The 26,614-nt window shown below is 38.4% G+C and overlaps 3 protein-coding genes and 1 long non-coding RNA gene across 30 annotated transcripts; 2 read left to right on the top strand and 2 right to left on the bottom strand.

Moving 5' to 3' along the window:
• Positions 1–889: 889 nt before the first annotated feature.
• On the bottom strand, positions 890–3,042 carry LOC116919535 (transcriptional regulator ATRX homolog). The gene is made up of 2 exons (XM_045168229.1): positions 2,867–3,042; positions 890–2,763 (listed from the first exon to the last, which is right to left on the bottom strand). Exons 1-2 carry the CDS (start codon positions 2,867–2,869, stop codon positions 1,252–1,254), a joined length of 1,515 nt encoding a protein of 504 aa, XP_045024164.1. The 5' UTR covers positions 2,870–3,042; the 3' UTR covers positions 890–1,251.
• A 4,599-nt stretch (positions 3,043–7,641) lies between these two features.
• On the top strand, positions 7,642–11,237 carry LOC116918814 (calcium-dependent protein kinase 5). 3 transcript variants are annotated; one of them, XM_032924593.2, is made up of 11 exons: positions 7,642–8,005; positions 8,101–8,591; positions 8,662–8,787; positions 8,894–9,141; positions 9,213–9,380; positions 9,460–9,693; positions 9,761–9,835; positions 9,896–10,041; positions 10,157–10,322; positions 10,403–10,513; positions 10,593–11,237. In XM_032924593.2, the coding sequence occupies exons 1-11, from the start codon at positions 7,749–7,751 to the stop codon at positions 10,626–10,628; spliced, it is 2,058 nt and encodes a 685-aa protein (XP_032780484.2). In that variant the 5' UTR covers positions 7,642–7,748; the 3' UTR covers positions 10,629–11,237. The 3 variants fall into 3 exon arrangements, with proteins under 3 accessions (XP_032780484.2, XP_032780475.2, XP_032780493.2); XM_032924584.2 differs by having other exon boundaries at positions 9,460–9,696; positions 10,593–11,232; XM_032924602.2 differs by lacking the exons at positions 10,403–10,513; positions 10,593–11,237 and having other exon boundaries at positions 9,460–9,696; positions 10,101–10,235.
• Positions 11,238–13,231: 1,994 nt separating this feature from the next.
• Positions 13,232–18,055, top strand: LOC116936060. Of its 11 annotated transcripts, XR_006645285.1 has the most exons (13): positions 13,232–13,351; positions 13,414–13,689; positions 13,775–13,898; positions 15,288–15,354; positions 15,409–15,532; positions 15,629–15,995; positions 16,058–16,182; positions 16,272–16,390; positions 16,496–16,601; positions 16,662–17,259; positions 17,321–17,392; positions 17,512–17,784; positions 17,864–18,055. It is a non-coding gene; the product is annotated as an uncharacterized LOC116936060 (long non-coding RNA). The 11 variants fall into 11 exon arrangements; XR_006645311.1 differs by having other exon boundaries at positions 13,802–13,898; positions 17,512–17,888; XR_006645315.1 differs by having other exon boundaries at positions 15,708–15,995; positions 17,512–17,888.
• Positions 18,056–18,379: 324 nt separating this feature from the next.
• Positions 18,380–25,141, bottom strand: LOC116921255. Of its 15 annotated transcripts, none has more exons than XR_006644680.1 (18): positions 25,028–25,141; positions 24,690–24,965; positions 23,848–24,604; positions 23,205–23,792; positions 23,018–23,142; positions 22,799–22,924; positions 22,588–22,693; positions 22,355–22,527; positions 22,053–22,274; positions 20,644–21,989; positions 19,913–20,039; positions 19,734–19,848; positions 19,512–19,647; positions 19,330–19,453; positions 19,200–19,271; positions 19,051–19,092; positions 18,912–18,992; positions 18,716–18,819 (listed from the first exon to the last, which is right to left on the bottom strand). XR_006644680.1 is itself a non-coding variant. In XM_032926819.2 (5 exons), exons 2-5 carry the CDS (start codon positions 19,239–19,241, stop codon positions 18,468–18,470), a joined length of 513 nt encoding a protein of 170 aa, XP_032782710.2. In that variant the 5' UTR covers positions 19,242–19,271; positions 19,330–19,505; the 3' UTR covers positions 18,380–18,467. The 15 variants fall into 15 exon arrangements, 1 of the variants encoding a protein (XP_032782710.2); XR_006644679.1 differs by having other exon boundaries at positions 22,053–22,527; positions 23,205–23,571; positions 23,668–23,792; XR_006644688.1 differs by having other exon boundaries at positions 22,053–22,527; positions 23,848–23,914; positions 24,174–24,604.
• Between the last annotated feature and the right edge of the window lie 1,473 nt (positions 25,142–26,614).

Below are 26,614 nucleotides of genomic sequence, written 5' to 3'. Positions count from 1 at the left end.
CGGAAAAACCGAAAATTCTAACGAGAAAAAAAGGAAATTCTCAAAATCGGATAAGGATCAAGGTCTGTACCCAAGAAAAAAGCAGCTCATCTAATGATGAGATATGCATCAGACTTGTCCGTCAATCCGGTTCGGATTGCAATATATTAGTCTACCAAACTCAAATTTCTAACGAAATCACGAATAATTAATGAACCAATTTTCTTTTTTTACTTCGCTTTTCTGATTTCTTTATGTTCATAGTGATACATTCCGCCGTTGGGTGTATTGCTACACACATACGTGGCATTCGGTGTAATTCACAGTTGCCAAATGTATATATCTAATACGCACCAACGAGACAGACCGTGTTTTGTTTTTTTTTCTTGTTTCAACAGCAACGGGACGGAAAACCGGTTAATTCAACTGAGCATTTCGACGAAAACTGGGTTATGCGATTTTCCTTCGTGTATGTTACGTGTGCATGCGATAACACCTTTTCCTTGTTTATATATCTATGCTGTATATGCATTTTGGGACTATATAATTAATAACCGATGGCAAAGTAACCATTGTCTGCAGCGCGCAAAAATGTGAAAGCAATTGCAAGTGATTTGAAAACAAAACAAAACAATTGAAAGACATTTGGCACAGCAACAATCCTGTTTTCGACCTGGACTCGTATAAGCAGTCAGTCCGATCGTGCGTGAGTGGATTACAGCTTCTCGATTTCGATGATTTCTACAAAAAAAAAAAAAAAATAAAATAAATCAATCAAAATAAAATCTGTTTCATTTGTTTGTTTTATTGGGTGGGTTTCAACGACGAAAAGAGCGAAAGCGACGCGGCAATGGAAGGGAATGAAACAGATGGCAAAACATCAGCTCTTTTGTTTTTGTTTGGATGTATATACTGTGAAATTCGTTTATTGTTTCATTACAAAAAAATAGAAAAATTAAGCAAGGGAATGGTGAACTATTTTTTGATATCAAATAGAAGTAATTTATCCAAAATGTACAACGCAATTACATCGACGAATGTTTCAAACTCTCCACGTCCTTTTGAAAAAAACAAAAACAAAAACAAATTTGGTTATTATATACTCCAATGGCTGGACACATTTTGTTTTTGAAAAAAATGATCCAGCAGAGCATCAATAAATATGATACCAATAAAAATGCAAATTAAAGCAAATAAAAATTTGTCCTAGATATTACGAAAAGGTAGGTGCTGCTGGATGCCGCTAGACGGGGTGAAAGTCGACCTTGTCTTTCAACCAGTTTTCGCTAAAGTGCGGGCCCTCGTAGCCGATGCGGTTGAGCGGAAAAATCGCAACGCATTGTTATTGACAGGTTTCGATATGGATGGGAAGAAATCATCGTCCCAATTCGCTTGATGCGTCCCACCAGGTGTCAGGACGGTCGCCGTTCTCTGTCTCTGCTGCGAGGAAGGTCTTCCAGCCGCGTTCGGAGCTTGTACCGAGCTGTAGATACGCGCGTGCGATGTTGCCGCTTTGCTGGTCGTTGCTGCCTTGCCTCGATTCATCGCCGAAAAGAATAAATGTTGAGCGCGCACTTTCGGCTTGATTGGCACTTCAATCTGTTCGCCATTGGCTTTCAGGTCGGATGGCCATGGCACTTCAATCCGTTCGCCATTCGCTTTCAGGTCGGATGGCCAGTCCATGCGCCGTGTCTCATCCACCGCCGGTGCAAGGGCTTGGCTTTTCTTCTCGCTGGATTCGGTCGTAGACGTTGATGGCTGATTGTCGGTGGTGGAAGCGATCGATGGCTGACGGACGGCTTTATCCTTCTTTTTGGCTTCAGTAGGCCTAGTGTTTGACAACGATTTGTTATTGGATTGTTGCGATGGATGCAATCCAGAGATGAACAAGAGTTGAGTTCCCTTCGTCGTGATGCCGAATTTCTTGTGCAGACGTTGCATTTCGGGGAAGACGTCGGCCGAATCGACCATCAGTTGCGTTCCAGCTGGCGTCCGTCCCGATGTTTTCGATCCATCCGACTCTTTTTCTTCTTCTTCTTCTTCTCCTTCTAGCGAGGATTCACCTGAAGATTCTTCGGAAGACTCTTCCGACGACTCTTCCGAAGATTCTTCAGAAGATTCTTCCGACGATGAAGATCCTGATCCTTCTGACGATTCCTCCGAAGATTCTTCCGACGATTTGCCTTCCGCTTTCTCTTTGTCGGGTGATGATTCTTCTTCGGATTCCTCCTTGTCGGGTGATTCTTCCTCCGACTTCTCCGATTCCTTCACTTCAGTCAATTCCAACGGCCTTTGAATCGCCTTACCCTCCGTCGAGTTGGTCGATACCTTGACGATGGATTCCTTTTTTTCGGCGACATCGGCCGTAGGTCTCACTCGCGTTTGATTGGCAGCCAACGCAGCGGATGATTCTCTAAAGAATTTATCGATTTTTTTATGGTGATGATGATTCCCTTTCTTCAGCTCCACTAGATTGGCCTTCTTCGTTAACGTGTCGACCATCTCCGTTTTGTTGCGTCCGCCAGCCGGTTTGCGTTTGAAAAACGTCATTCCGTACGGTCCTGTTTTGGGCTTGTTAGTGACGACTTCGTCGTAGATCTTACCCGAGGCTGCCGTAGCCGAACGGTGCTGGGTGGGCTTGGCCGTTGTCGGCACCATTTCGTGATTATAGAGCAACTTGTTGCTCCGGCTGAAATAAGAGAATCCAGGAGACGGACGAGACACTGGATGCGCCTGACTGGCCATCACAACAAACAGAACAGCCAGTAGCACTTTTGTAGATAACTGCGTGCAAATTGAATTCAAAAAGAAAACCAAAAAATTATCCGTGAACGATCCAATCAGCGCGGGATCATTTGATTTGTTTGTTTTCTTATATATACTTTACCATGATGGAGTTTGAGACGACACTGTACGTTCTGGAACTTGCGTTGAATGCGACGGCTAAAGAACGTTTGAATTCATTCGCTAGAAACTCACACGTTTTTATAAATTTACGTGTCACGCGCTTGCGGCAGGGCTGTGGCTGTTGCGGCCGTAGCGGCGTGCCTTTAATGTCCTTGGTTCAGCCCTTTCTCTCTCTCTCTCTCTTGCTCATTTTTTTTTTTTTCTTTTCGATTACATGTGCGTCGCCGTCGCTTGTTGGCAAATAAGTTCCAATACAATGTGAAGCCCTCAAACATTTCGTCGCCAGCTGGGGGGCTTCAATTATTCGTTCAATCAAAGAAATCGGACATGCGAAATTGCGATGGAATTCCCCACCAAATGTCCATCACTCCCGGAAATCTCACGCATTGTTTTGTGAATCCAAGTTTATTTCATTTGTGCATCAGCGACGTATAGCGGCGAGAGGAAATTTTATTTGCGTTCAAAGTTCAAACGGGTTGGGCAACCCCAGACAAATGACGAAGTTCGATGCGGCCAAAGAAATTTCGCTGCCGCACATCAGAAAAAAAAATCAAAAACAAAAAAAGGGAAGGCCGAATGTTTTCACTTGCACCACCTTGATCCGTTTACCGTTGAACTGTTAAGTATGTACTGGATCGGAGATGATTGATACACGCTTTCAACAGGCTCATAAGTGTTGCTTTTTCGTTTGCTTTCTGAACCGTGTGTCTATATATAATGCGAGGTTATTATCAGATGGCCACACCCGCTGGACAATCGCCTTAAGCTACACGTAATAAGATTTTGAGAGTATAGACCGGACATATCGCGTCCAGTGGCCATCACCATCACTCTCTCTACGACCTCCGCAACCGCTGCTGCAAATAAAATTCCCTTTGTTTTTATTTTTGATTGTTATAGACTATTTCAATGTCAACGAGCTTTTTCAAATGTATTTGTTTTGTTTTTTTAATTCGCGAATTCTGTTTCTGGTTTTTCCGATGGTTTCATCCATACACGCTCATTATATATGGTGGCCGGCTGGGGTTTTGGGGTGTGGTGGTTCGTTAATTTTCTACGGGATAATGGCATTTATTTTATTCACAAAAAATAAAAAAAAATGAAATTCCTGTGGTTTTATTATATAAGGGGATCTCTCTGTATATGCCGATGGTTTGTATATATCTTTTAAACTTCCCGTTTTCAACCGAAAATGTCTACCGGTTGTCCGTGAAATTGCTCTGATGTCCAGTCCACCTGCTGCAGGAAAACCATTTTCATTTTTTTTATTTTTATGATCGACCGATTTATTGCTTTAAAAAAAAAATGTAGAGTGGCGCCAAAGTTCCTTGTATACACAATATCAAAAACCAAGAAAAAAAAGGGAAACCGGTTCGTGTTTTTTTTTCCCATTTTTGTTCAAGTTCGTTTTCCTTAAACTGGGTCAATTTTTTTTGTTTTGTTTGGCGCACTCCCGTTGATTTGTTGGTGCACATTACCCCACCCAAACAGCAAACGCCTGTTCTTAGACACGCATGATGCATCGCTCTCCTTTTCCAGTTAGACATGCGTAATATTTTTTGTAAAGACTCGCAGCAGGAAGGTCTATGGTAATAATGGCCAACTCATTCACAGAAGCGCACCGGCACCAGAAGCCCCTTCTGCAAAAATTGGAATAATGAAAAGGTAAACTGTTCTTATTTATTTTATTCTTCTCAAAATGGCTGAAGTAAAATAAAACCGGTGAGCTGGACAAAAGTCACCAATGATTTTCTCATGGCTTTTTGCTACTGTGTTTGGAGTTTGCATAAATCTAAATAGGAAGAAAATTTGAGAAACAAAAAACCAGTTGTTAATATCGTCCACGTATATAACGCAAAAAGTTTGAAATCAGCAAAAGAGAAAGCGCCCAGTTAATTGAATTGAAAAAAAAAGCGGGGTCAAACTAAAAAAAAAATTCTCATTATACCATCAGCCTATTTCGTGTGCAACACGCAAATGTTTGGAATATATATATTTTTTCTTGTTCACGCAGACGTGCTGTGATGGAACATTAATTTTACATATACGGGTAAAGCACGCAATATACCCCAAACAAAACAAAAACCAGATCATCGTGCTTTTGCCCTATTTATTTATTTATTTATCATTTTAGTTCATGCAAATCTGAAATTTCTTTCGCAAAAAATAAAATACAAAGGCATATATAAAGAAATCAGTTCAACAGTAATTGGAAATGATGGGCGGCGGCATTGAGAATTACATTTAAACACACACACAAAAGAATTGTCTGGGTGCTGCACAGCATTCATTTAAAATGAGCCCAAAGCAGAAACGTTAGATAATTATTCCATCATTCCTGAAAGAAAACAAGGCCAGCATATATATATATGTTAAGAAAAAACACTAACAGAGTCTATATATCTTTGTATATAAGAACAAGAACTGCCCGTGAATTCAGAGAATGTCTTGCGTTCGTTCATTTCCTCCGGACCCTACAGCGCACGCTGTGAATCGTAAAAGGAGAATCGTGTTGAATAATGTTGTGCTTTTATATCGGGCCGCCAGTGAAGACAACTCTACTGTATAGTTATATTTTCAAGGCCGATGAATGCCAACTGTGCCAATCATGAACAATGAACGCTCCACCAAAAGTGGCCCGTCTTATGTCCAAAGAAAAAACTTCATTTCTTTTCATGTCAACCGAATAAATGATTGAATGTATAATTGACTACTCATCATCCAGACTATTTGATTTTTACCATCCTAAAACCGCGTCAGCCTTGCACATCGCACGAAGACGAACGAAAAACAGTTCGATTCGTCGTTCGGATAACACGGCAAACGAAAATGTTTTTCATCTCCCGCGAGTCTTTGCGGTTAGACCACAGGATTTTTCTAAAAAAAAAAAAAAAGAAGCGTGTCTGCGTGAGGGCCATATACTTTTATAGGCTACATGTATATGTATATATTATATACTTTGAAGGAGCGACCTGGAAAAAAAAGGGACGTTTTGATGTGCCTTTATTGTCATCCATTTTCACCTTTCAAGGCGAAACAGAAACCTAACATACTTTTTGCGTGTCTGCTGTTATGATCGTCTCGCTCTTTTATTCCTCACCGATTTTGTTTTTTTTCTTCTGTCGGTGAACGAAATTATTTGGTGAGCCCTCGTTCCTTTTTTTCCGGCGAAACATAAGACAATATTAAAAATGGCACCGCCTAAAGAAAAGGCTCAGGTGTAGCGCTAATGATATGGCCAACCGTTAGTAGAGCAAAACTGCTGATTGCATACATTTTGTAGGCAGCCTAAAGGCCGTTTGGAGTTGAAAATCTTTTTTTTTCTTTTTCTTTTTCGGAAAGACAACCGTTTCCAATCAAAGACACCCCGCCTTGTGGCCTCTCGGAAGCCAAGGCTGATGCTATAAGGGACTTGCAAATTGTTGCTCTTTTCAGTCAAACAGCGATTTACTCTTTTTTCAGGATTTGGCTTTTTGATATATTCTTTTACAACGACTAAACAGCAAATTTCGCCGCCAGGCAATCGTGATAGGGCGTGTACGATGGCTGCGCTGACCCACAATGGAAAAGAAAAGAGAAAAACTTTGAATTTTCTGACTCAAAAGTTGAAGGTTTCGTGGGGTGTGTCAATCGATTGGAATTTTTGCATCTCTTTTGGACGAATGCTCAGCACCTTCAAGGCTGGATTTAATGAATATGGAATAAAACACTCAGAAAAGAGACCGCTGTATACTCTTGTAACAAGTTAATCAGGCACCAATGAATTGAACCAAATTGTATGAAGGAATAATGTCGCACTCAATGAATCGCTGCTCAAACCTTGGATTGTTTACAATAGTTGCACGTTTGTGGTGAAGAAAAGTGGACCCCCTTTGAGTTCACTTTCTGGTTTACGTGTAGACACGAGAGCAAATCGTTTGGTTAATCGAATTCGACCGAATTGATCTACCGTTCAAGATGTTTACAAAGGCTGTTATTATTTGGAGCAGGTGGGTAACCGTATATAGATTGATTGATAACACAGCCAACCAGATCCAATTTCTCACGCTGAGAAGTCATATTCAAGTCAATTGTTTTTGTTTTTTTTTCTTTCTTGCTTTGAAAGTAAAAATCGTGCATTCTAATGTTCTGAAAATAATAAGCGCCTTGTATCCGAATTCGCATTCCGAAAAACGCTATCGTTTTCCACACGTTGATGTGTATCGTTTTTCAAGAAAAATGGTGGTTGAGTTCACATGCTATATAGAAAGAGAAAAAAAAAAACGCGACCGCAAGTTGATTCTCACGTTACCTTTTCGTGGAGGTTGGAAATAGTTTTTGCGCGCGTTATTGAATATTTAGGCTCGGGTTATCTGCTATAGCCTACTTACCAAAGTCAGAATTTTTCGGTAATTTGCATTGTTGATAATAACTTGCGCCACCTGACAGAACAAAAATATATATACGCCATTGTTTCAGATTTCAAATGAAAAGCTCGCGATTGAAAAGGAATTTGGTACAAATCATGATGGCGATGTGATTGAAAACGGTGAGTTATATAACATCTGAAAATCGTATGTATAAGGAAAAGGGGAGCCAAAATTTCAATGCTGAAAAATGCCTAAGAACAGATAAGGCATTGAAATGTCTAATAAACTTATCTTGGGTCTTTGATAACTCGGCATAGATTTGGAAGGTAAATCGCAAAGATATACAGGAGCATATTCGAAGTAGATAAAATAAGGTGTTAACGCATTTGACAAGCATTTTCCCGCTTCTCGTATTATCGTGAAGTGAAAATTGCTTCGTCGTCAGTTACAACACGATTCATTGGTCATGATAGTATAGGCCTATACACATTTCTCTCAACAAACTGAAAGAGTATGGCACTTTCGAAGGCCGTTCAATGCGATTTCTCAAAGCCATGGTCGGGTAATATCGAATTCGAGAAGACCGATGTGCTCGGCAGAGGTGGTTTCGGGGTTGTGTATCGTGGCACTTACAACGGCGAAATCATCGCTGTTAAGAGAATCATTTTGGAAAATGTGGATCCACTTAACCGGGAAGTGATGTTGCAAACTCAGCTGGACCACGTAAACGTCTTGAAGATATTGACAGTCGAACAATCTAGTGATTTCAGGTAAATATATTTAAGCACATTAATATACAAGTCTATACTCGCGTATATATGTAAAAGAGTTGAACAGCAATTATTAAATTCTGCGCATTCATTAGGTATATCGTTCTAGAGCTGTGTACTGGAACATTGGAACAACTTTGCGATGGGACATACGTCGGTGCAGAATTACCGTCGGATGCCAAAATTTTGCTTCAGATCACGAAAGGGCTTCGTTACATTCACTCGAAGAAATTGGTCCATCGAGACATCAAGCCGGAGAACATTCTCTTTTCTAACAAGACGATGCCCGTGCTCGTTAAACTGTCCGATTTCGGATTGAGCAAGCAACTGAGCACTAACGATACATGCACAATGAGTGGATTCAAGGGAAGTCAACTGTGGATGCCGGCCGAATTGTTGATGTTAACCGACAATTCGTTGCAAATGAGCGTCTTGTTTGAAGCTAAAGGTTCGCCCAGTAGCGACATTTTTGCAACGGGGTGTGTCACTTTCTATTACGTCACTCGCGGAATTCATCCGTTTGGCAGTGGTGCTATTGAAGTACCCAAAAATATCCGCAAAAATAAGCCAGTCAACATAGAACAAGGTCTATATTTATTGTCTACCTTTCAAGCAAAATTGGTTTTAGTTTTACTGAAATGATTTGATTGAAACAGGCGATCCTGGGCTCAATTTTTTGCTCGACATCGCACGTGAAATGATCAAATTCAATCCGAAAGAAAGGCTGGGACTTGATAAGGTCTTGGAAAAACTCCGGTCACGCCAGCGATTAAGTTACACGTGTCAGATGAAGTCTATATATGCGGATAATGGCGTTCTTTTAATAGACCGCCATTAACCGAATTGCATATTTTATCGTCATTGACTGTATTACTTTTATATATGCAGGTAAAACACCCGAGTTTCACGTGAGGTCTAAATTGTGCAACCAGCAGCCGGTGCCCGATAATAAAGTGACGACATGTGTTTTTCATCCCATCGATCCCGTTTTAGCCGTTGGCTTCCACGATGGAAGTGTAGTTCTCATTGCAAATGAAACTGACGATCCACTTTTCCTGAACTGGGATCGTGAAACGTTGTCTGCCGTACATGATCACCTCCCGAATGCGTTCGCCCTGATCAATATGGAATGGAATGTGCGCGTTTCCTATATATACATTATATAACGTGAATTTTTCATTTCATTTGTTGTTTGTTTCTGATACAGATAAATGGAACTCTGCTAGCAGCTAGCACTGATAAAGGATCCGTCATTTTATGGACCTATCAAAACAAACAAATTCTTTTCGATAGCGTCCAGAATGGCGATGGCGTCGCAAACATCTTTTGGAGCCCATTTGCCACCCATTTGTTTGTGGCCAATTTTCGTCTAGAGGTTAATCCATTTGATTGATGTTTGATTGTCACGATTCTCTTATTTTGGACTCTAATCAGTTTTGATCTCGTTTGAAAAGACGCGTCGGAGGGCCAGGCGTGATTCCGGACGTAAGGGAGGACTTTTGGTTTGGAACGGAGCAATCGAGGAGGAAGAAACAGTTGAAACCAAATTAAGAACTACTTATAACATCAGAGATGTTGCCTGGATCTCGGACGTTGAAGTGGCCCTCGCTTGTCACGACGGAATCATCCGCATTTTCACCATTATGAACGGCACCAGTTTATCGGCCAGCCACAAACAGCTGCCTCACGTTGTAATTTTGAACTATATCGACAAGTATATCAATGATTTGTTTCAACTTATTTTTTAATATATAGGGTGAGGTTGGGGTTGTTGCTTGGAACGAACGCTCACAAATGCTGGCCAGCGGATCATCAGAAGGCACCGTGAAGGTAATCAATGACATTGTTGTTATTGATCTATTATGTCACCTTGTTGTATGCATAATACAGGTTTGGAAGAAAGATGGCACGCAGATTTCTCTGCGTTATGAGTTCAACGCGAAAGCCAGTTGCTTGTCTCTTTCGTGGTATCCATGTTCGGAAGCGAATACATCCTGTGCCGTGATGGATGCATCAAAAAATCATTTGATTGCGTGGTACGTTATACGTAACCTGACTATTTTAGGATGTGAAATAGTTTCTTTCTTGTATATAGGATTTGAAAGTGTTTAAGTGTTGGGGGTGCTGTTTTTGGTTTCTTTCTATATATAGTGGTCTGGGTAGCGGATGCATCACCGTATGGAAACCGGAGCTAGACTCCATTCCGACTACATTTCCGGCACACAATCAAATGGTACACGACGTGTCGTTTTCACCGAACGGTCAATTACTAGCAGCTATCGGTGCTGATGACAACCTTCACATATGGTCTACAAATGTAAGCCATTTCCACTTATTAGTATTATTTAATATCCATCAATTATGAATTAACATGGGTCATTTTTGCTGTTTCGCAAGTCGTGGGAGGAAATCGGCATTTTTGAAATGAAGAAGGAAGGCCCAAACAGACGCAAAATATCGTGGGATTCCACCAGTCAGCGATTGACAACAGCCTCGGAGCTTACCAAAGTATTTCGCAGAAATTTGATATATTTTCTGGACACGAAGTATATTAAATGAACTTCACTTTAACGTGCTTTCAAATCAGATTATCGTGGTCGAGTCTATCGCCGGAGTCGATTGATATTGAACGCCCTGATCAACAGAAGCCAGTCAACAATTGCCGAGTGAAAGAAAATGGTATTAATAAAAGGCAACAATTAAATTAAAGAATTTCCTGTATATTAGCTTATCAAACAAAGAGGACGTCATCATTTATATTACATCATTATCGGTTTAAGTAGGCTATAAATGTTGTAGATTGTGCTGCATTAGTGGCGTTATCGGACAATGACATGTTACATCATTCGTAAAAGCTTACGTTCGTAATAATCACGTAGACGAATAGCCAAACAAACAATAGGACAACAATATAAGATCTTTCTATATATTTGTTCACTAATGGCTTCTGCTGACAGTTGTTGATTTCTTGATTATACGTTTGCCGTCTGACAAGTGAAGTCGGATAGTTTCGTAAATAGTAAAGTCCACAAGAACAACCAGTTGCTTTCGGTCTGAATAGAAATTTCGATTGCAACAACTCAAATCGCTTTAATCCATTTAGCCATCGGCCGTTCTGAAAACCAATGAAAGTGAAAACTGTCGTCACGTAAATTTGCGGCCAGCCTACATAATATTTAGCGAAATGAAAAAACTCGGCGTGACAGTGCGCGTTGTTTACCAATCGGACGGACGTTGCGTCCGCATAAAAAGCTGATTTTGCAACAACGTCCGCTTCTGCTCAAGTGTCAGCAGTACTTTTGTCATGAAACATCTGCAATAAGCAAATGTTAACGCGCCCTTTACGAAAGAAAACTGGTGGATGTGACTATGTAAGGCTTATTTTGCATATATTGTAATGAAGCCAACCGGTTTAGGAGGAGACGTCAATATAGAGGAGACGTCAACGGCCCGGGCCAAAAGAATTTCATTTTCTTCAGCATTCTCACCCAAAAATTGCGTTCCCCTAACGGTCGATAGAGTAATACGAAAATATAACCTGTTTCCATAGTGCCGGATTCGAAAGTCACCGGTTGAAGACCTCATTAATTATCCAGTCAGCACCTTTTTACATGTGTAATGGTATGCGAATCGATGTTCTGTAATTACCATTTCTGATAGCAGGTAGTATGCGCATCACTTCATTTAATTTGCCGCCTTGTCAAAAATCTTTTACTTTCCCTAAAGCTCTTTTGTCAATGCCAATTACAGAGGTATGCTGTGACTCTGTTCAGCCATTAGTCATAAGGATGCATATTTGTTGAGGGCCTCTCAAAAGCCTGAACAGAGAGCGCGTCTGAGAAATCCTTGAAGCCAAATGGAGACGTAAAAAATGTTCACTAGAGACTATTTTTTACTGACATTTGTTATTGTCCTTAAATTTTAATTGTGTTCTCATGTATACAGGCGGACCGAGGCAGACTGGACATTTAACCAAATCTTTTTTTCGGGTACCAACTCAAACGTTGTGTGAAAAGTTGGAGTAATAACAGAGAAATATGAGAGCCCTAACTTCTACGTCATTTGCTTTAACCTTTTTCCTATGAAAATTTAAAGGGAAAAATATATAGGCTAGACGTAATTTAGAGTTGCCAACGCCTATACGTATATAGAGTTGTTTGTTACGCACGAAAATGCCGGCGGGATCTTTATTGGGAACGCGGCAATCGAACGCCATCTGTATGTAATGTTGAAAGCTCATTCGGGAGATTGTGCCGAATAAGGTATATTGCCATTCCCCTTGATTATGACTACTATTCACATACCTCCCTCTTTTTTCTTTTTTGGATAAAAATTTGAACCCCCTTCGGAGTTATATAAAGCCTAACAAACCCACATATCACCTTTAGTCTTTAATAGTGATTTTTATTTAGGTATGGCAACAGTCTAACCTGAAAACAAAGTCCATATTCATGATCCTCGTTCAATTTCGCGAATAACTTGAAAAATTAATTAAATCGAAGAGAAATTTGGCTTATTTTGTCGGGTTTGTTTTTTAAACAGAGTTTTATTTGAATAAAAGTACGAATTAAAATTACAATGAAAATTGACGTGTTATGACAAAATTTTAACGCTGGTTCCGAGTAAAATATCTATTTTCCCGTTAGTTTCGCAGTTCCCGAATAAAACGCAATCAAAGTGGTTTAAGTGCAACCACTTTGAATTCAAATAACTCAAAAACTATAAAGCCCATGTAAAAACAAAGTTGATTTTCGTAATCAGCGTTAAATTTTGAATCGAAACCATGTATAGTTAACTATATCTAGATTTTTGCCAAAAATTGAAAAAGTGGGAAGGGTATAGTCTTCCCACTTTTGTCAAAATCAACAAACCCGACATATCTTCGAATTCGATAAAAATCATGTTGTTCACTCAAAATTGAACGCTGAATTCGAAAATAATATTAGTTTATTCGTCAGCTAAGTAGATTTTGAAATAATTTGAACAAAAGTACTTTCAGCACATTAACTTTGTTCTTCCGTTTTCTAGGTTTCTACGGAACGCCGTTTGATTCATTTTTTTATAGACAACTCTTATCGCTAGCTGAACAAAAAATGTAAATTAATAGCTAACTATCATTCGCCATCTAACGGTAAAAAATAGCACTAATAGGAGGAATTTGAATAGACCATGCCTTCAACGAAGGAGGAGTCCACTGCATATAGAATTTATCGATCGATTGTTAGGCCCATTTCGATCGCTACTGTACAGTCAATGGCGGCATGGCGGAGTCGCGCATTGGAACTTGGAAGTGGATGCATGTACGACTTGAGGTGGCGTTGCATGTGGGAGGCCCCGTCGGTAATGGTAAGCGTATTAATAAATTAGGGTATGTAAGGCAATTAGTTATGCCATAATATCTCACTTAGTTCGCAGACTGGTCATTTGATGATACGTGTGCACAGTGGTAGTGATTGGGTGCCTCAAGAGGGAATCGCAGAGCATAACCACCCATAGAGCTAAAAGTCATGGAAGATTTTTAAAATTGTTATTTGATTTTGTGTTGTTACAGCAGTAGTATGTCCTTCAACAATCTGTTATGTCTAACCATGGAATGAGTTGCATGTGACTAAGTCAACCAAACGGGGCAACAACAATTAGTCAGCAATGGAATTAGTCAGTGGAGAACAACATTCATTCCTGAGGTTGGTTTTGGGTTTATCTATGCTTATCGTATGTTTAATTTTTAAGGGTAATATTTAAAAATTAATATCTGAGGTTTTTCTTTAGCATGATTGAAATTTGCCATGTTTTCAGGCCAACTGGAAGGATTTTTCTTTTTCACAGAACTTTACCATTTTCATGGTATACTTAATTGCTTGTCAGTGGATTGTCACTTGGCATCGTTTGAATGGTACAGTATATTTGCACATTATTTCTTTTAGTTTTTGTTTATAATATGTATAAACAAGCTTGAAATAACAAACCAACAGTATTTTTGGTTTGGCTTACACATGCAGCTCTATGACATGTTGATGTTAGCTAAAATGTTATTATTCATAGGACTAGGTAGTATGCAGTGTTGTCAAAATCTATTGCGATTTAAATCACAAATGATTTAAATCGCGATTTAAATCATTTTTTCATGATTTTGATTTTGATTTAAATCATTTTTAAATTTTGCGATTTTTGATTTGATTTATGCGAAAATAAATCGTTTTTTTAAATCAAAATCAGCGTTTTTTGGAAAAATATAAATTTTAATACAGATTACAGAATCTTCATCATTCTTTCTAAAATATAACGATCATTGTGGGAATTGCGCCTGATACTTTTAGTTTTGTACTGATTTTGTAGAGAGCATGGGGCCAATTGAAACGCGGAGTTAATTGAAACAAAAATCTAGCTCTTGACGTCTGACAAAAATTTTGAAAAATTGTTAAAGAATAGATAATTTTCTACAAAATTATACACTTTTTTGTTGAATTAAATCAGTACTTTAGTCAGAGGGACAAAAAATACACGAAGTGTTTCATTCTACCCTACACTAATTTCCCCCTTGCTATCAATCAATTGCAAAAAAAAAAAAAATACAAAAAATAATTACGAGTTTGTGAATGAAAATTACGAAAAGATTTCCCATTGCTTTGCTAACAAACATATGGTTATATTCAAGCAAAAAATGTTGAAGTGATTTTGATTTTGATTTTGAAATCGATTTAAATCGCGATTTAAATCATTTTTTTCATGATTTTGATTTATGATTTAAATAGCGATTTAAATCAATTCTAGAAAATGATTTGATTTGATTTAAGATTTAGATTTTAGCAATTTTGGCGAAATGATTTGATTTTGATTTAAATCATTTTTTCATTTGATTTTGACAACACTGGTAGTATGAAATGAAATATCTTCTCTTCGAAGTTTGTCTTTATGGATCTGTTTGAGATGACTCTTGGGGCAGGAAGCTTTTCCTGCTTATTACGAAAAGGGGTATTGGATGCCTTAATATCTAATACCAACCAAGTATCATTGCAAAGATAGGTAAAAGATATATCAATATAGATTATACTCTGAGTAATAGTGACATGGCAAAAAGAGAGAGCTGTATGAATATTTGCTGCATCATTTACTTCTATTATTTATATTTTCAAGGTATCTTACTGACTTCTATTGGTTTTATTTGTGGGAAGAATATCTTGAGTGGGAGAATTGAATCACAATTGACTAGATGTTTTACTATTTAAAATTAGTTTATCACAAAGAATTTTTTACTAATTCATGTTCTGTTTCTGTAATGTAGGTAGAATAATCGCAATGTCGTGGTAGTAATTCACGAGAGATATGCCAATAGGGTTTCGCTATTTTCAGTAAGTGTCTTGCAAGAATATTATACTGAAGCATACTTAATTTCTTTAATATAGATTCACAATAGTAATGGATTCGAAGAGGATATTGATGGAGTTTTGGTATAAAAAAGTATAAGTATATGTTCGTTGGAAGGGCAACCGAAGAGTTCCGGATCCTTTTACTATCGCACATGTTACGGTATTTTTACAAAATCATTGAAGTGCTTATCTGGACCCCTTTGATTTCTGTGGCCCCGTTTCTCCTTGACTTATATTATTTTTTTTAACCCTTTAGTGTGTGTAAAACTAAAGGCTAAAAGAAGAATGATTCAAAAATTGTGGGAGAGAATCATCAAAGAATTATACTCGTTTAGGTAATCCAAGGAAATAAGAAAGAGTATTAACTCGGCGTAGTCTTCGATTCCGTCTTTTTAAAAGCTGTTTTTTCTGTGCGTGGAACTTTTTTGGTCGAGACGTTATGGGTGTCTTAAAGGCACTGAAGGTTGCATTAGGTCCCAAACAAAAAGGGAACGCTGAAAATCGATGGCGATGGGAATTAGTGGCAATGTTACTGTGTAGATAACTTCAGAAAGTGTGACTCCAGCTAATGTAAACCGCACCAGCTCTGCTATTACCAAGTCTGTCTCACTTTTGCCGCCTAGGTATGTTTTCTAACAAAATATGTCTTATCAAATTTTCCTCTTGTTAACTGATTCTCATTTAGCAGGAAAAGGTTGTGAGAGTAGCAGAAGAATAGGAAATTGCAGTAAACCCGGTTTTGAAAGAAGCCAAACTTTCCGATGATATGGGAGCCCAGCCTGTGGAAACAAAAACCCTATGTTTCAGATAGTAAGCTATCTCGACATTCGACAAACCTAAAGTTTCACACATAGATCTGCTTAAACATTCTTTGTTTCTTAAATTTATATCGACATCAGGAAAGACAAAAGGAACACATCGTTCATAAGCTACTTCTGAGGACCACTGTCACCGAAAGAAAAATCACATCGCTTATAGACTCGACAGCGAGACCCAAAAACTTGCAACAACGAAGCAAGTAAAAAGTTTTTTGGCAGATTATCGTGCACGCAAAGCTAAATAGTCTTTCCAATAAACTTTCCTTAACACATTTTACATGACCATTCGCTTAAAACGATTTTAGGTGCTCCACTGTTACAGACCGCAATGTGTAAATGCGTCACATCCGGGAAATTAATACTGCAGTAACCAGAGCGGTTAAAAAAATGGCACCAACTCCTACATATCAGGTAGACTTATCCCATTCGAAAGCATTCGGAAAAAAAGATTTGTAGAAAAGTTCTGTGTAGATGATGAAAATCCTACTCGTTTTGTCATGGGATCACTATTTCCGGAGATATTGGCTACTTCCGGTTACTTCCGGAAAATTTTTGTGACAATCAGCAAAAAGGAAAAAATAAGCTGTATTTTTATAACAATTTCAAATACTTTTCTCGTATGCGTAAGGGTGTGGTAGCTATTATTCCATGTTTTTCTTGCTTAGACACTACAGGCTGATCCTACGAGCTACGGCAGTTTTACCTACAAATGTTTAGCGTTTCGTGCTGCAACTAGAGTTGATATTCCAGGATGTTATGCCTAAATTTGGAATTCAGCTATCAGAGATTAGCAAAATTGAAGTACTTAAACGCAAGTATTGTTCTTGACGGGATAGTTATATGGGACAGCTGACATACCTATACAAATTCTACGGAGTTAGTTATTTCTCCCCTAGATGTCTTGTAAGACATATATGATACGTCAGTTGTCCTGTCAGCTGTTCCATTTCGCGTGGCTTCGGACTGAGGATGTCTGCTGAAACAAACTTCTCTCTTCTTGAAAATTTTCCACCGATTCCGTCTGTTTTGAGTTGCATCTTGTGAATTCACTCAAGGCAGAGTCTTCAAGGTATTATGGCAAAAATGCATGTCAAAGAATCATCATACCACGTATAAATTAAATTTTTAAGGAGGAACATGGCTTGGCTTTGCTATCACATTTTTCCTCTACGTTAGTCTAATATACCCATTTTGCACCAAAGGTGATACGTTAAAAAAGTAGTTCATTATAAGCTTTTTCTCTATCTAAATATGTCAGGTGTCATCAGGTGATGTTAGAATTTATTGGCAATAGTTCAAGATTTTTAAATTGTGCTTTCAGGTCTTTGGGGGTGTACCTGATGTACTGTGGTGGTCGTAAAATCATTCAGTGATTTAGTTCAATCCAGGACTTGGTTTTTCGATAGTGGTTTACAGTTTTTATTTGCAGAGATCCTGGAGCCATCTGATGTGTTTCATTGACGTTGGAGTCAATCGGTGATAGAAGAGAATGCCGCTAAGGTTATGTTGTCAGTGTAAATAAAACATATCCAGTATCATTCTTGTATTTGTTGAATTATCACCTCATTCAATGGAAACAAAGAAGTTAAAGATGGTAATGGTTAATTCCTTTTGTGATGACACTATGTGAAGTTAGTTTTTTAAAGTCATTTTTTCCCTTTTTTTTTGCCAAGTGATTATACTTGAAGTCAAATGGAACAAAGAAAACAACTTATCCACTGATGTTTCACCGACCGTGAAATCTATTGAATTAAGTATTAGTGAGATGGCTGGACTTCGATTATTTATTTTCCAAACCTTTTTCACTCCAAGTTTATCTTTGATATGCATACATTCGAATAAGGCGAAATAAATTAAACATCAAGAATAAATTAAAATTGAAATTGTTTTTATTGTCCCACCTCCTCCCAACAATTCCACCACTTTTTATACAACAATAAATATACACACAAATATTTACACAAACATACATACACTTAACTAAATTAACCCGTTGGCTGCCAGGCCACGCAACCCGTAGGTTGCTTAAACTACAGTAACTAGATATCGCGTCTTAAGGATCGCGAACAAGGTGGGACTTGTCCGAAGACAAGTCCGGGCTGACACGGTGACGGAATCCATTACAGGGAATGCACACCCTCAGGAATCCGCCAACGTATCGACAAAGAGAAGTCCCTACTGGTGCATTGCCTAAGACGCCTTGCGGCGAAGGCCATTGCGGCCGGTCCCTATAAGCTACAAAAAAAATGGGACGCAAACGGGGTGGCAACCAACGGGTTAACTTAAACATAACCATTCAAAATAAAACAATACCAGGACGACGATCCACGGTGAATTCCCTACGTGAAGGGCGAAGGGAGAAGACGGCGACGAAGTGATGGCGTACAAAAAGACGACGATGAAACAAAGGCGAAGATGACGATGAATTAAAGGCGAAGACGACGAAGAAACAAAGGTGAAGACGGCCAAGACGACGATGAAACAAAGGCGAAGACGACCAAGACGATGAGACGGAGATGAAGGCGAAGACGACCAAGACGACGAGACGAAAATGAAGGCGAAGACGTCAACAAAGACAACGATGAGGTGAAGTCGTAGACAACAACAGGAAGACGAAGAAAATGTAGTTCTAAATAGATTAAATGAGGCAAAAAGAAGTAAGTGATTTTGAGCGGAAAATGCATTTGTCTGATAAAACGGTGAGAAAGACAAAGAACTTACCCGTGTGGTTCACTGGGGGCGAAACTACCGAAATTGTCAAAACGGCAGTGTTGTACCGAGGGAAGATGAATATTTGCGGTCCTATCACAGAAGTTTTTCTTACAACACAAAAAGTCCATAACATAGAAACTTAAAATACCAAAAAATGGAGATTTTGTTAAAGCCCATCCATGTGAGCTGGCTAAGTAATGGTGAGAAGAACAGCAGATTAACGATGAAGATTTTCCATTTATACAACAAAGATTTATTAAAAATGAGAAAACCAGATAATCCACCAAATTAAAATACCATGGAAAGGCAATGACGAGGAACCTTATTCAATGTTGGCATTCAGCAGACTAGGAAGAGAGGAAGAGAAGCCTGTGTAGAGAAAATTTAACAGATGTATGTAAGGAAGATAAGTAATGTTCTGATATACCACACTGAAGAGCTGAAGGGTATGGATGATGGTTGGCTAATCAGAGAAACTTGGAAATCTGGATACCTGGGATGCTGAGGGCTGATGATTAGCAACACAAAGTAGAAGAAGACTCTGTCGTTGACTGACAAGAGAACACGTCACTAAGCTTAAACAAAAGGCTTGAGGTACATTAACAGTACTTGAACTGGATGGTGATCTTCATGTAAGCAATAGTGGCCTTCTTAAAGTGTCAAGATCTCTTGTGGTACATTGATAGCAGAAATCCAGGCTGCTGGTTCAGCAGCTGGCATAACTGACAAGGCGAAACACCACCACCTACAAAAAAGCAATCTATTTCAAGGGTTTCCTTTTCATTACATATCCAACGATAGCAATGCTGAATAGATAACAACATTCCGTACATTTTTTGACGAAAAATCTTTTGAAACACAAAGCAGGGTAACGTAACACACCCATTTAACTTGTCACTCCTGATCTTCATCATAAACGCACATCAACGCCATCTAGAGTTTCTGCCTAGAACCAAAAATTACATTTTACTTCGAATGTTGAAATAAGTACAATACTTGCTTTTAAGTACTTCAATTTTGCTAATCTCTGATAGCTGAATTCCAAATTTAGGCATAACATCCTGGAATATCAACTCTAGTTGCAGCACGAAACGCTAAACATTTGTAGGTAAAACTACCGTAGCTCGTAGGATCAGCCTGTGGTGTTGAAAGCAAGAAAAACCTGGAATAATAGCTACCACACCCTTACGCATGCGAGAAAAGTATTTGAAATTGTTATAAAAGTACAGCTCATTTTTTCCTTTTTGCTGATTGTCACGAAAATTTTCCGGAAGTAACCGGAAGTAGCCAATATCTCCGGAAATAGTGATCCCATGACAAAACGAGTAGGATTTTCGTGATCCTTATTAAATTTGGGTTGGGAATGACTTGTTTTCAGATAAAAGTCGGATTTGACCAAAATCGCGATTTTCGGGTATTTTGAGTTGATACATGGAATCGACCCCAAATTTGACGAGGATCACGAAAATGTGAATTTTTTTCTGACAGACCAACAAATAAGGAGTTATTTGGCATTTTAAAACCGGAAGTAAAACCGGAAGTCGAAATTCCGGAAATCTAAAAAATGAACTTTGTTCTCCTTTAAATGGTTAACAAGATTTTGATAGTTGTAAAAATAAACTATTGTTAATAAAAGCTATGTGGTGCTTTAAAAGTTCTGAAATTACAATTTCAGTTCTGACACCTAAATAGACTAGAATCGAAAAATCATACATTTAACACGATTAAACCTCTTACTTACCTGGTATTTAGTGAAAAGCTGCAACCGAAATATGACAGTACTTGTCAAAACAATGTTTTCGGTTCTACTAGTATCTGGATGGATGCAGCTAGACTGCGCAAGGACCTTTCAATGGTTCGTCTGCTCACGAACTGCCGCGTATGCGTGATTTAAAATGCCACGAGGAATTACAGTTTCATACTTTTACTACCTTCCACTTATCCATGTATTGGTATTCTTCATGGATTAACCAACAAGTATCATCAATCAATTCCACTGAAAAGTGAAAAGCACCTCTGGGTTGTAAGAATAAAGATTGGGTGCCACTGCTAAACGCCACCTGCCAGTTCCAAGCATAGATTCATTGGGCAAAGGAAAGAGTCCCTTCTCAAAACCGTCATCTGACGCTTCAATTAGCAGTACCTCTTCCTCTTACCAAAGACTTCAGAGTTGTTCTTCACTTTTAGAAGCCGACGTACCCTTTCCTACAGTCATACTTTGTGGTACCACTCTGAATAGATCTTAACAATTTGCGAACATTTACATTTCCTGAATGTTTAATCTCAGGAAATGGCATAACGCCTTGAATAGCCTTTGGAGAGCAATAACAACCCACCTAGCTGCACATTAACAATGTTTAATTTGTTCCACGAAAACCAAATGCACCCATTATTTCCGACAAGTGTGCATGTATATTAAGGAATACTCAACAAGTCATCACGTGAATTTTTCCTAAGAAGCGAGTTTAAGAGATTTTCACGAGACGACAAAGCCGATTAATTTTTCAATTTCAAAAGTCTATATTGACTCCACTATTATAATATATACCATCTAAATCTGGTCAGTGATACAATTCCGCATCCGTGTCCTGTAAAGAGTGGCGGAGATCATTTGCCTAAGCAATGATAAGACGGCTTCAACCATCTTATCTACAACCTAATTAGCTGTATCCAACTATCCATGGTTACAGCAAGATCTGTTTAAAAATGTACCCATTTTTTACGTAACTCTTGGGGCAAATGGGTATCAGGAATTGCAGGAAGAAGAGCTGAATGGTCCAGAAAAGTATCTCAAGTTACCCGAAGATCGAGCTTGAGTTACTGTAAACTAGTGACGACTTGCTCGGATTCGTCTTTACGCAGGAAACCGTTATCGATTTGGATGTTCGTCACTCTGTAGAAGTGCTTTATGGAGAAGAGCAGCACAAACGGCGGAGATCGAATCCGCCACTTACCAGCATGAGCACGATCTTATTACGTCCGACCGTAAGCCGGACGTATGGATACACTGCTGCTCGCATTTCTCCGATGTGGAAACTCCTTGCAATCCACAGATGTCGAACAAGAAGTTATGCACCATTTTTCGTCCTGTAATTTTACACCAGCATTAAGATCAATGTTTCGCACTCAATGAAAAGGAAACCAACATACCGTTTTCAGTAAAATCAACTTCAGGATGGAATTGGACTCCGTAAAGATGGCGTTCAGTATCAGCAATGACGGAAATAATATGACGCGAATATTTTGCGACGCAACGCAACCCTTCTTCAATCTATTCGACGCTGTCACCACGGGTCAGCAATACCAGTTGCCGAGTCTCTGACCCTTTAAACAATGGGCACTCCTTTTCTTCTTGGATCTCACATTGCCCATCTTCGCGAAAATCTTTTCTCTTCATCATTCCACCTCAACAGAACAGAAATAAAAATTTTATATACAACAGAATTGGTTACCTAATTCCTTGTTGAGCAATTGCGTGCATAAAAGCATAACAAATTCCCGCCACTGGAAGACCGCAAGTAAAGATTGCTGGGTCGTATATTAAGAGCATCTGCTGCGTAATCTTAGTTGGGACCGAAGCCCTGCAAGTTGTTAAGCCCCATTCTTGGATGCGTTGCGGCAAAATCTACACAGAACTTTTCTACAAACCTTTTGTTCCGAATGCTTTCGAATGGGATAATTCTACCTTATATGTAGGAGTTGGTGCCATTTTTTTAACCGCTCTGGTTACTGCAGTATTAATTTCCCGGATGTGACGCATTTACACATTGCGGTCTGTAACAGTGGAGGACCTAAAATCGTTTTAAGCGAATGGTCATATAAAATGTGTTAAGGAAAGTTTATGGGAAAGACTATTGAGCTTTGCGTGCACGATAATCTGCCAAAAAACTTTTTACTTGCTTCGTTGTTGCAAATTTTTGGGTCTCGCTGTCACCTTCCGAGTCTATAAGCGATGTGATTTTTCTTTCGGTGACAGTGGTCCTCAGAAGTAGCTTATGAACGATGTGTTCCTTTTGTCTTTCCTGATGTCGATATAAATTTAAGAAACAAAGAATGTTTAAGCAGATCTATGTGTGAAACTTTAGGTTGATCGAATGTCGAGATAGCTAGCTTACTATCTGAAACATAGGGTTTTTGTTTCCACAGGCTGGGCTCCCATATCATCGGAAAGATTGGCTTCTTTCAAAACCGGGTTTACTGCAATTTCCAATTCTTCTGCTACTCTCACAACCTTTTCCTGCTAAATGAGAATCAGTTAACAAGAGGAAAATTTGATAAGACATATTTTGTTAGAAAACATACCTAGGCGGCAAAAGTGAGACAGACTTGGTAATAGCAGAGCTGGTGCGGTTTACATCAGCTGGAGTCACACTTTCTGAAGTTATCTACACAGTAACATTGCCACTAATTCCCATCGCAATCGATTTTCAGCGTTCCCTTTTTGTTTGGGATCTAATGCAACCTTCAGTGCCTTTAAGACAACCATAACGTCTCGACCAAAATAGTTCCACGCACAGAAAAAACAGCTTTTAAAAAGACGGAATCGAAGACTACGCCGAGTTAATACTCTTTCTTATTTCCTTGGATTACCTAAACGAGTATGATTCTTTGATGATTCTCTCCCACAATTTTTGAATCATTCTTCTTTTAGCCTTTAGTTTTACACACACTAAAGGGTTAAAGAAAATAATATAAGTCAAGGGGAAACGGGGCCACAGAAATCAAGGGGGTCCAGATAAGCACATCAAGGATTTTGTAAAAATACCATAACATGTGCGATAGTAAAAGGATCCGAAACTCTTCGGTTGCCCTTCCGCCGGAACATATACTTATACTTTTTTATACCAAAACTCCATCAATATCCTCTTCGAATCCATTACTATTGTGAATCTATATTAAAGAAATTAAGTATGCTTCAGTATAATATTCTTGCTGATACACTTACTGAAAACAGCGAAACCCTATTGGCATATCTCTCGCGAATTACTACCACGACATTGCGATTATTCCACCTACATTACAGAAACAGAACATGAATGAGTAAAAAATTCTTTGTGATAAACTAATTTAATATAGTAAAACATCTAGTCAATTGTGATTCAATTCTCCCACTCAAGATATTCTTTCCACAAATAAAACCAATAGAAGTCAGTAAGATACCTTGAAAATATAAATAATAGAAGTAAATGATGCAGCAAATATTCATACAGCTCTCTCTTTTTGCCATGTCACCATCACTCAGAGTATAATCTATATTGATATATCTTTTACCTATCTTTGCAATGATACTTGGTTGGTATTAGATATTAAGGCATCCAATGCCCCTTTTCGTAAGAAGCAGGAAAAGCTTCCTGCCTCAAGAGTCATCTCAAACAGATCCATAAACACAAACTTCCAAGAGAAGATATTTCATTTCATACTACCTAGTCCTATGATTAATAACATTTTAGCTAACATCAACATGTCATAGAGCTGCATGCGTAAGCCAAACTAAAAATACTGTTGGTTTGTTATTTCAAGCTTGTTTATACATATTATAAACAAAAACTAAAAGAAATAATGTGCAAATATACTGTACCATTCAAACGATACCAAGTGACAATCCACTGACAAGCAATTAAGTATACCATGAAAATGGTAAAGTTCTGTGAAAAAGAAAAATCCTTCCAGTTGGCCTGAAAACATGGCAAATTTCAATCATGCTAAAGAAAAACCTCAGATATTAATTTTTAAATATTAACCATAAAAATTAAACATACGATAAGCATAGATAAACTCAAAACCAACCTCAGGAATGAATGTTGTTCTCCACTGACTAATTCCATTGCTGACTAATTGTTGTTGCCCCGTTTGGTTGACTTAGTCACATGCGACTCATTCCATGGTTAGACATAACAGATTGTTGAAGGACATACTACTGCTGTAACAACACAAAATCAAATAACAATTTTAAAAATCTTCCATGACTTTTAGCTCTATGGGTGGTTATGCTCTGCGATTCCCTCTTGAGGCACCCAAGCACTACTACTGTGCACACGTATCATCAAATGACCAGTCTGCGAACTAAGTGAGATATTATAGCATAACTAATTGCCTTACATACCCTAATTTATTAATACGCTTACCATTACCGACGGGGCCTCCCACATGCAACGCCACATCAAGTCGCACATGCATCAACTTCCAACTTCCAATGCGCGTTGCCGCCATGCCGCCATTGACTGTACAGTAGCGATCGAAATGGGCCTAACAATCGATCGATAAATTCTATATGCAGTGGACTCCTCCTTCGTTGAAGGCATGGTCTATTCAAATTCCTCATATTAGTGTCATTTTTTCGGTGAGGTTCCGTACGTAGGTTTCTTTCAGAAACTATAAGCCAAACGCAAAAACTAAATTTATTTTCCAGCTCCTCGTTCAATTTTCAATCGAAATCGTGTATTTTATACTGAAACTATAATTTAACAAACTTTGCACCGTTGGGCCATCTACCGGGAAATCCTTAGCTTTTATATAAAAAACCGCAACAAATGAAAATCCGACCTTTTGGTGAACAAATTTTGACTTCTAACTTAATGAAACTTAACCTACCATAACCAAGATTGAATACTGGATCCGAATGAAATATTAATTTTCCCTTTAGTTAAGCAGTTAAAAAAAAACGAAATCAAAGTGGTTTAAGTGCAACCACTTTGAATTCGAATAGCTAAAAAACTATAAAGCCCATGTAAAAACAAAGTTGATTTTCGTAATCAGCGTGAAATTTTAAATCGAAATCATGTATAGTTAGCTATATCTAGATTTTTGCCAAAAATGAAAAAGTGGGAAGGCTATACCCTTCCCATTTTGTCAAAATCCGGAAAAAATGACATCTCTTGGAATTCGATGAAACTCAACAATAACAATCAGAATTGAATGCTGATTCCAAATATAGGTTTGGTTTTTCCGTTAGTCATGCAGTTTTCGAATAAAACGCGATCAAAGTGATTTTAGTTTGTTTTCTGTCATCAACGCCATCTATTAACCGAAATATCATAATAATCTGCGTCGGTGCTGGAAATATCAATCTATCTAGAATCTATACAAAATCCCTATCAAGAAATTAAAAAAGTGAATGAAACTAGATTTTCTACAAAACTGCAGCTGCAACTGTTGAATTTCCATGAAAGACCACATAAACATTAGTTACGTCTTTGTTTTTAAATAGCTAGAATATTGATCGTCTGCTTTTAAAATTGAATCCATTAATATAAATCGAACTGTTTTGATCCAACAAATACGACCCAATAGCTTATTAATAAGGGTTTCAGGTTTTCGTATAAACTACCTGTCAATCAGATCATGTTTTCCCGTTAGTTTTGACAGACAGAATATGGTGGGGGGGCTGCTGGCGGAACTAAATTACAACGAGAAAACAAATTCAAAAGATTCCAGAGGCCAGAAATTTGGTTCCAACCACACAAAATAGCCCAGAGCTTTTACATGTAGAAGCTCGCTCGTTTGAATTGTCTTTTAAAACATGTAAATTCTTTTAAATTGCTTTTTCGACCTCGAACCAGATTGATGTGTCTAAACTTCGTACTAGACAGAAACCCAAAGCTACCTCCACTGTCCCGAAAAACTGGGACAAACTGGAATTAGTTTTGGAGCTACTTTGGCAAGGAGAAAATGCTTTTTTATACAGACACGATTTTCCTATAGCCATTTGGCAT

Source organism: Daphnia magna, linkage group LG1, assembly GCF_020631705.1.
Source record: "Daphnia magna isolate NIES linkage group LG1, ASM2063170v1.1, whole genome shotgun sequence".
NCBI classification, from domain to species: domain Eukaryota; kingdom Metazoa; phylum Arthropoda; class Branchiopoda; order Diplostraca; family Daphniidae; genus Daphnia; species Daphnia magna.
This window is presented reverse-complemented; position numbering and strand designations above follow the sequence as displayed.

Excerpts from the sequence above, each read along its gene's own strand:
- LOC116918814 (XM_032924584.2), top strand. The coding sequence starts at position 7,749 with ATGGCACTTTCGAAGGCCGTTCAATGCGATTTCTCAAAGCCATGGTCG. Across the intron at positions 8,006-8,100 it reads GAACAATCTAGTGATTTCAG|GTATATCGTTCTAGAGCTGT; the intron begins GTAAATATATTT and ends CGCATTCATTAG. Across the intron at positions 9,836-9,895 it reads CATCAGAAGGCACCGTGAAG|GTTTGGAAGAAAGATGGCAC; the intron begins GTAATCAATGAC and ends TGCATAATACAG.
- LOC116921255 (XM_032926819.2), bottom strand. The coding sequence starts at position 19,241 with ATGCCAACATTGAATAAGGTTCCTCGTCATTGCCTTTCCATG. Across the intron at positions 19,089-19,199 it reads CTCGTCATTGCCTTTCCATG|CTCACATGGATGGGCTTTAA; the intron begins GTATTTTAATTT and ends TTACTTAGCCAG. Across the intron at positions 18,993-19,050 it reads AACAAAATCTCCATTTTTTG|GACCGCAAATATTCATCTTC; the intron begins GTATTTTAAGTT and ends CTTCTGTGATAG.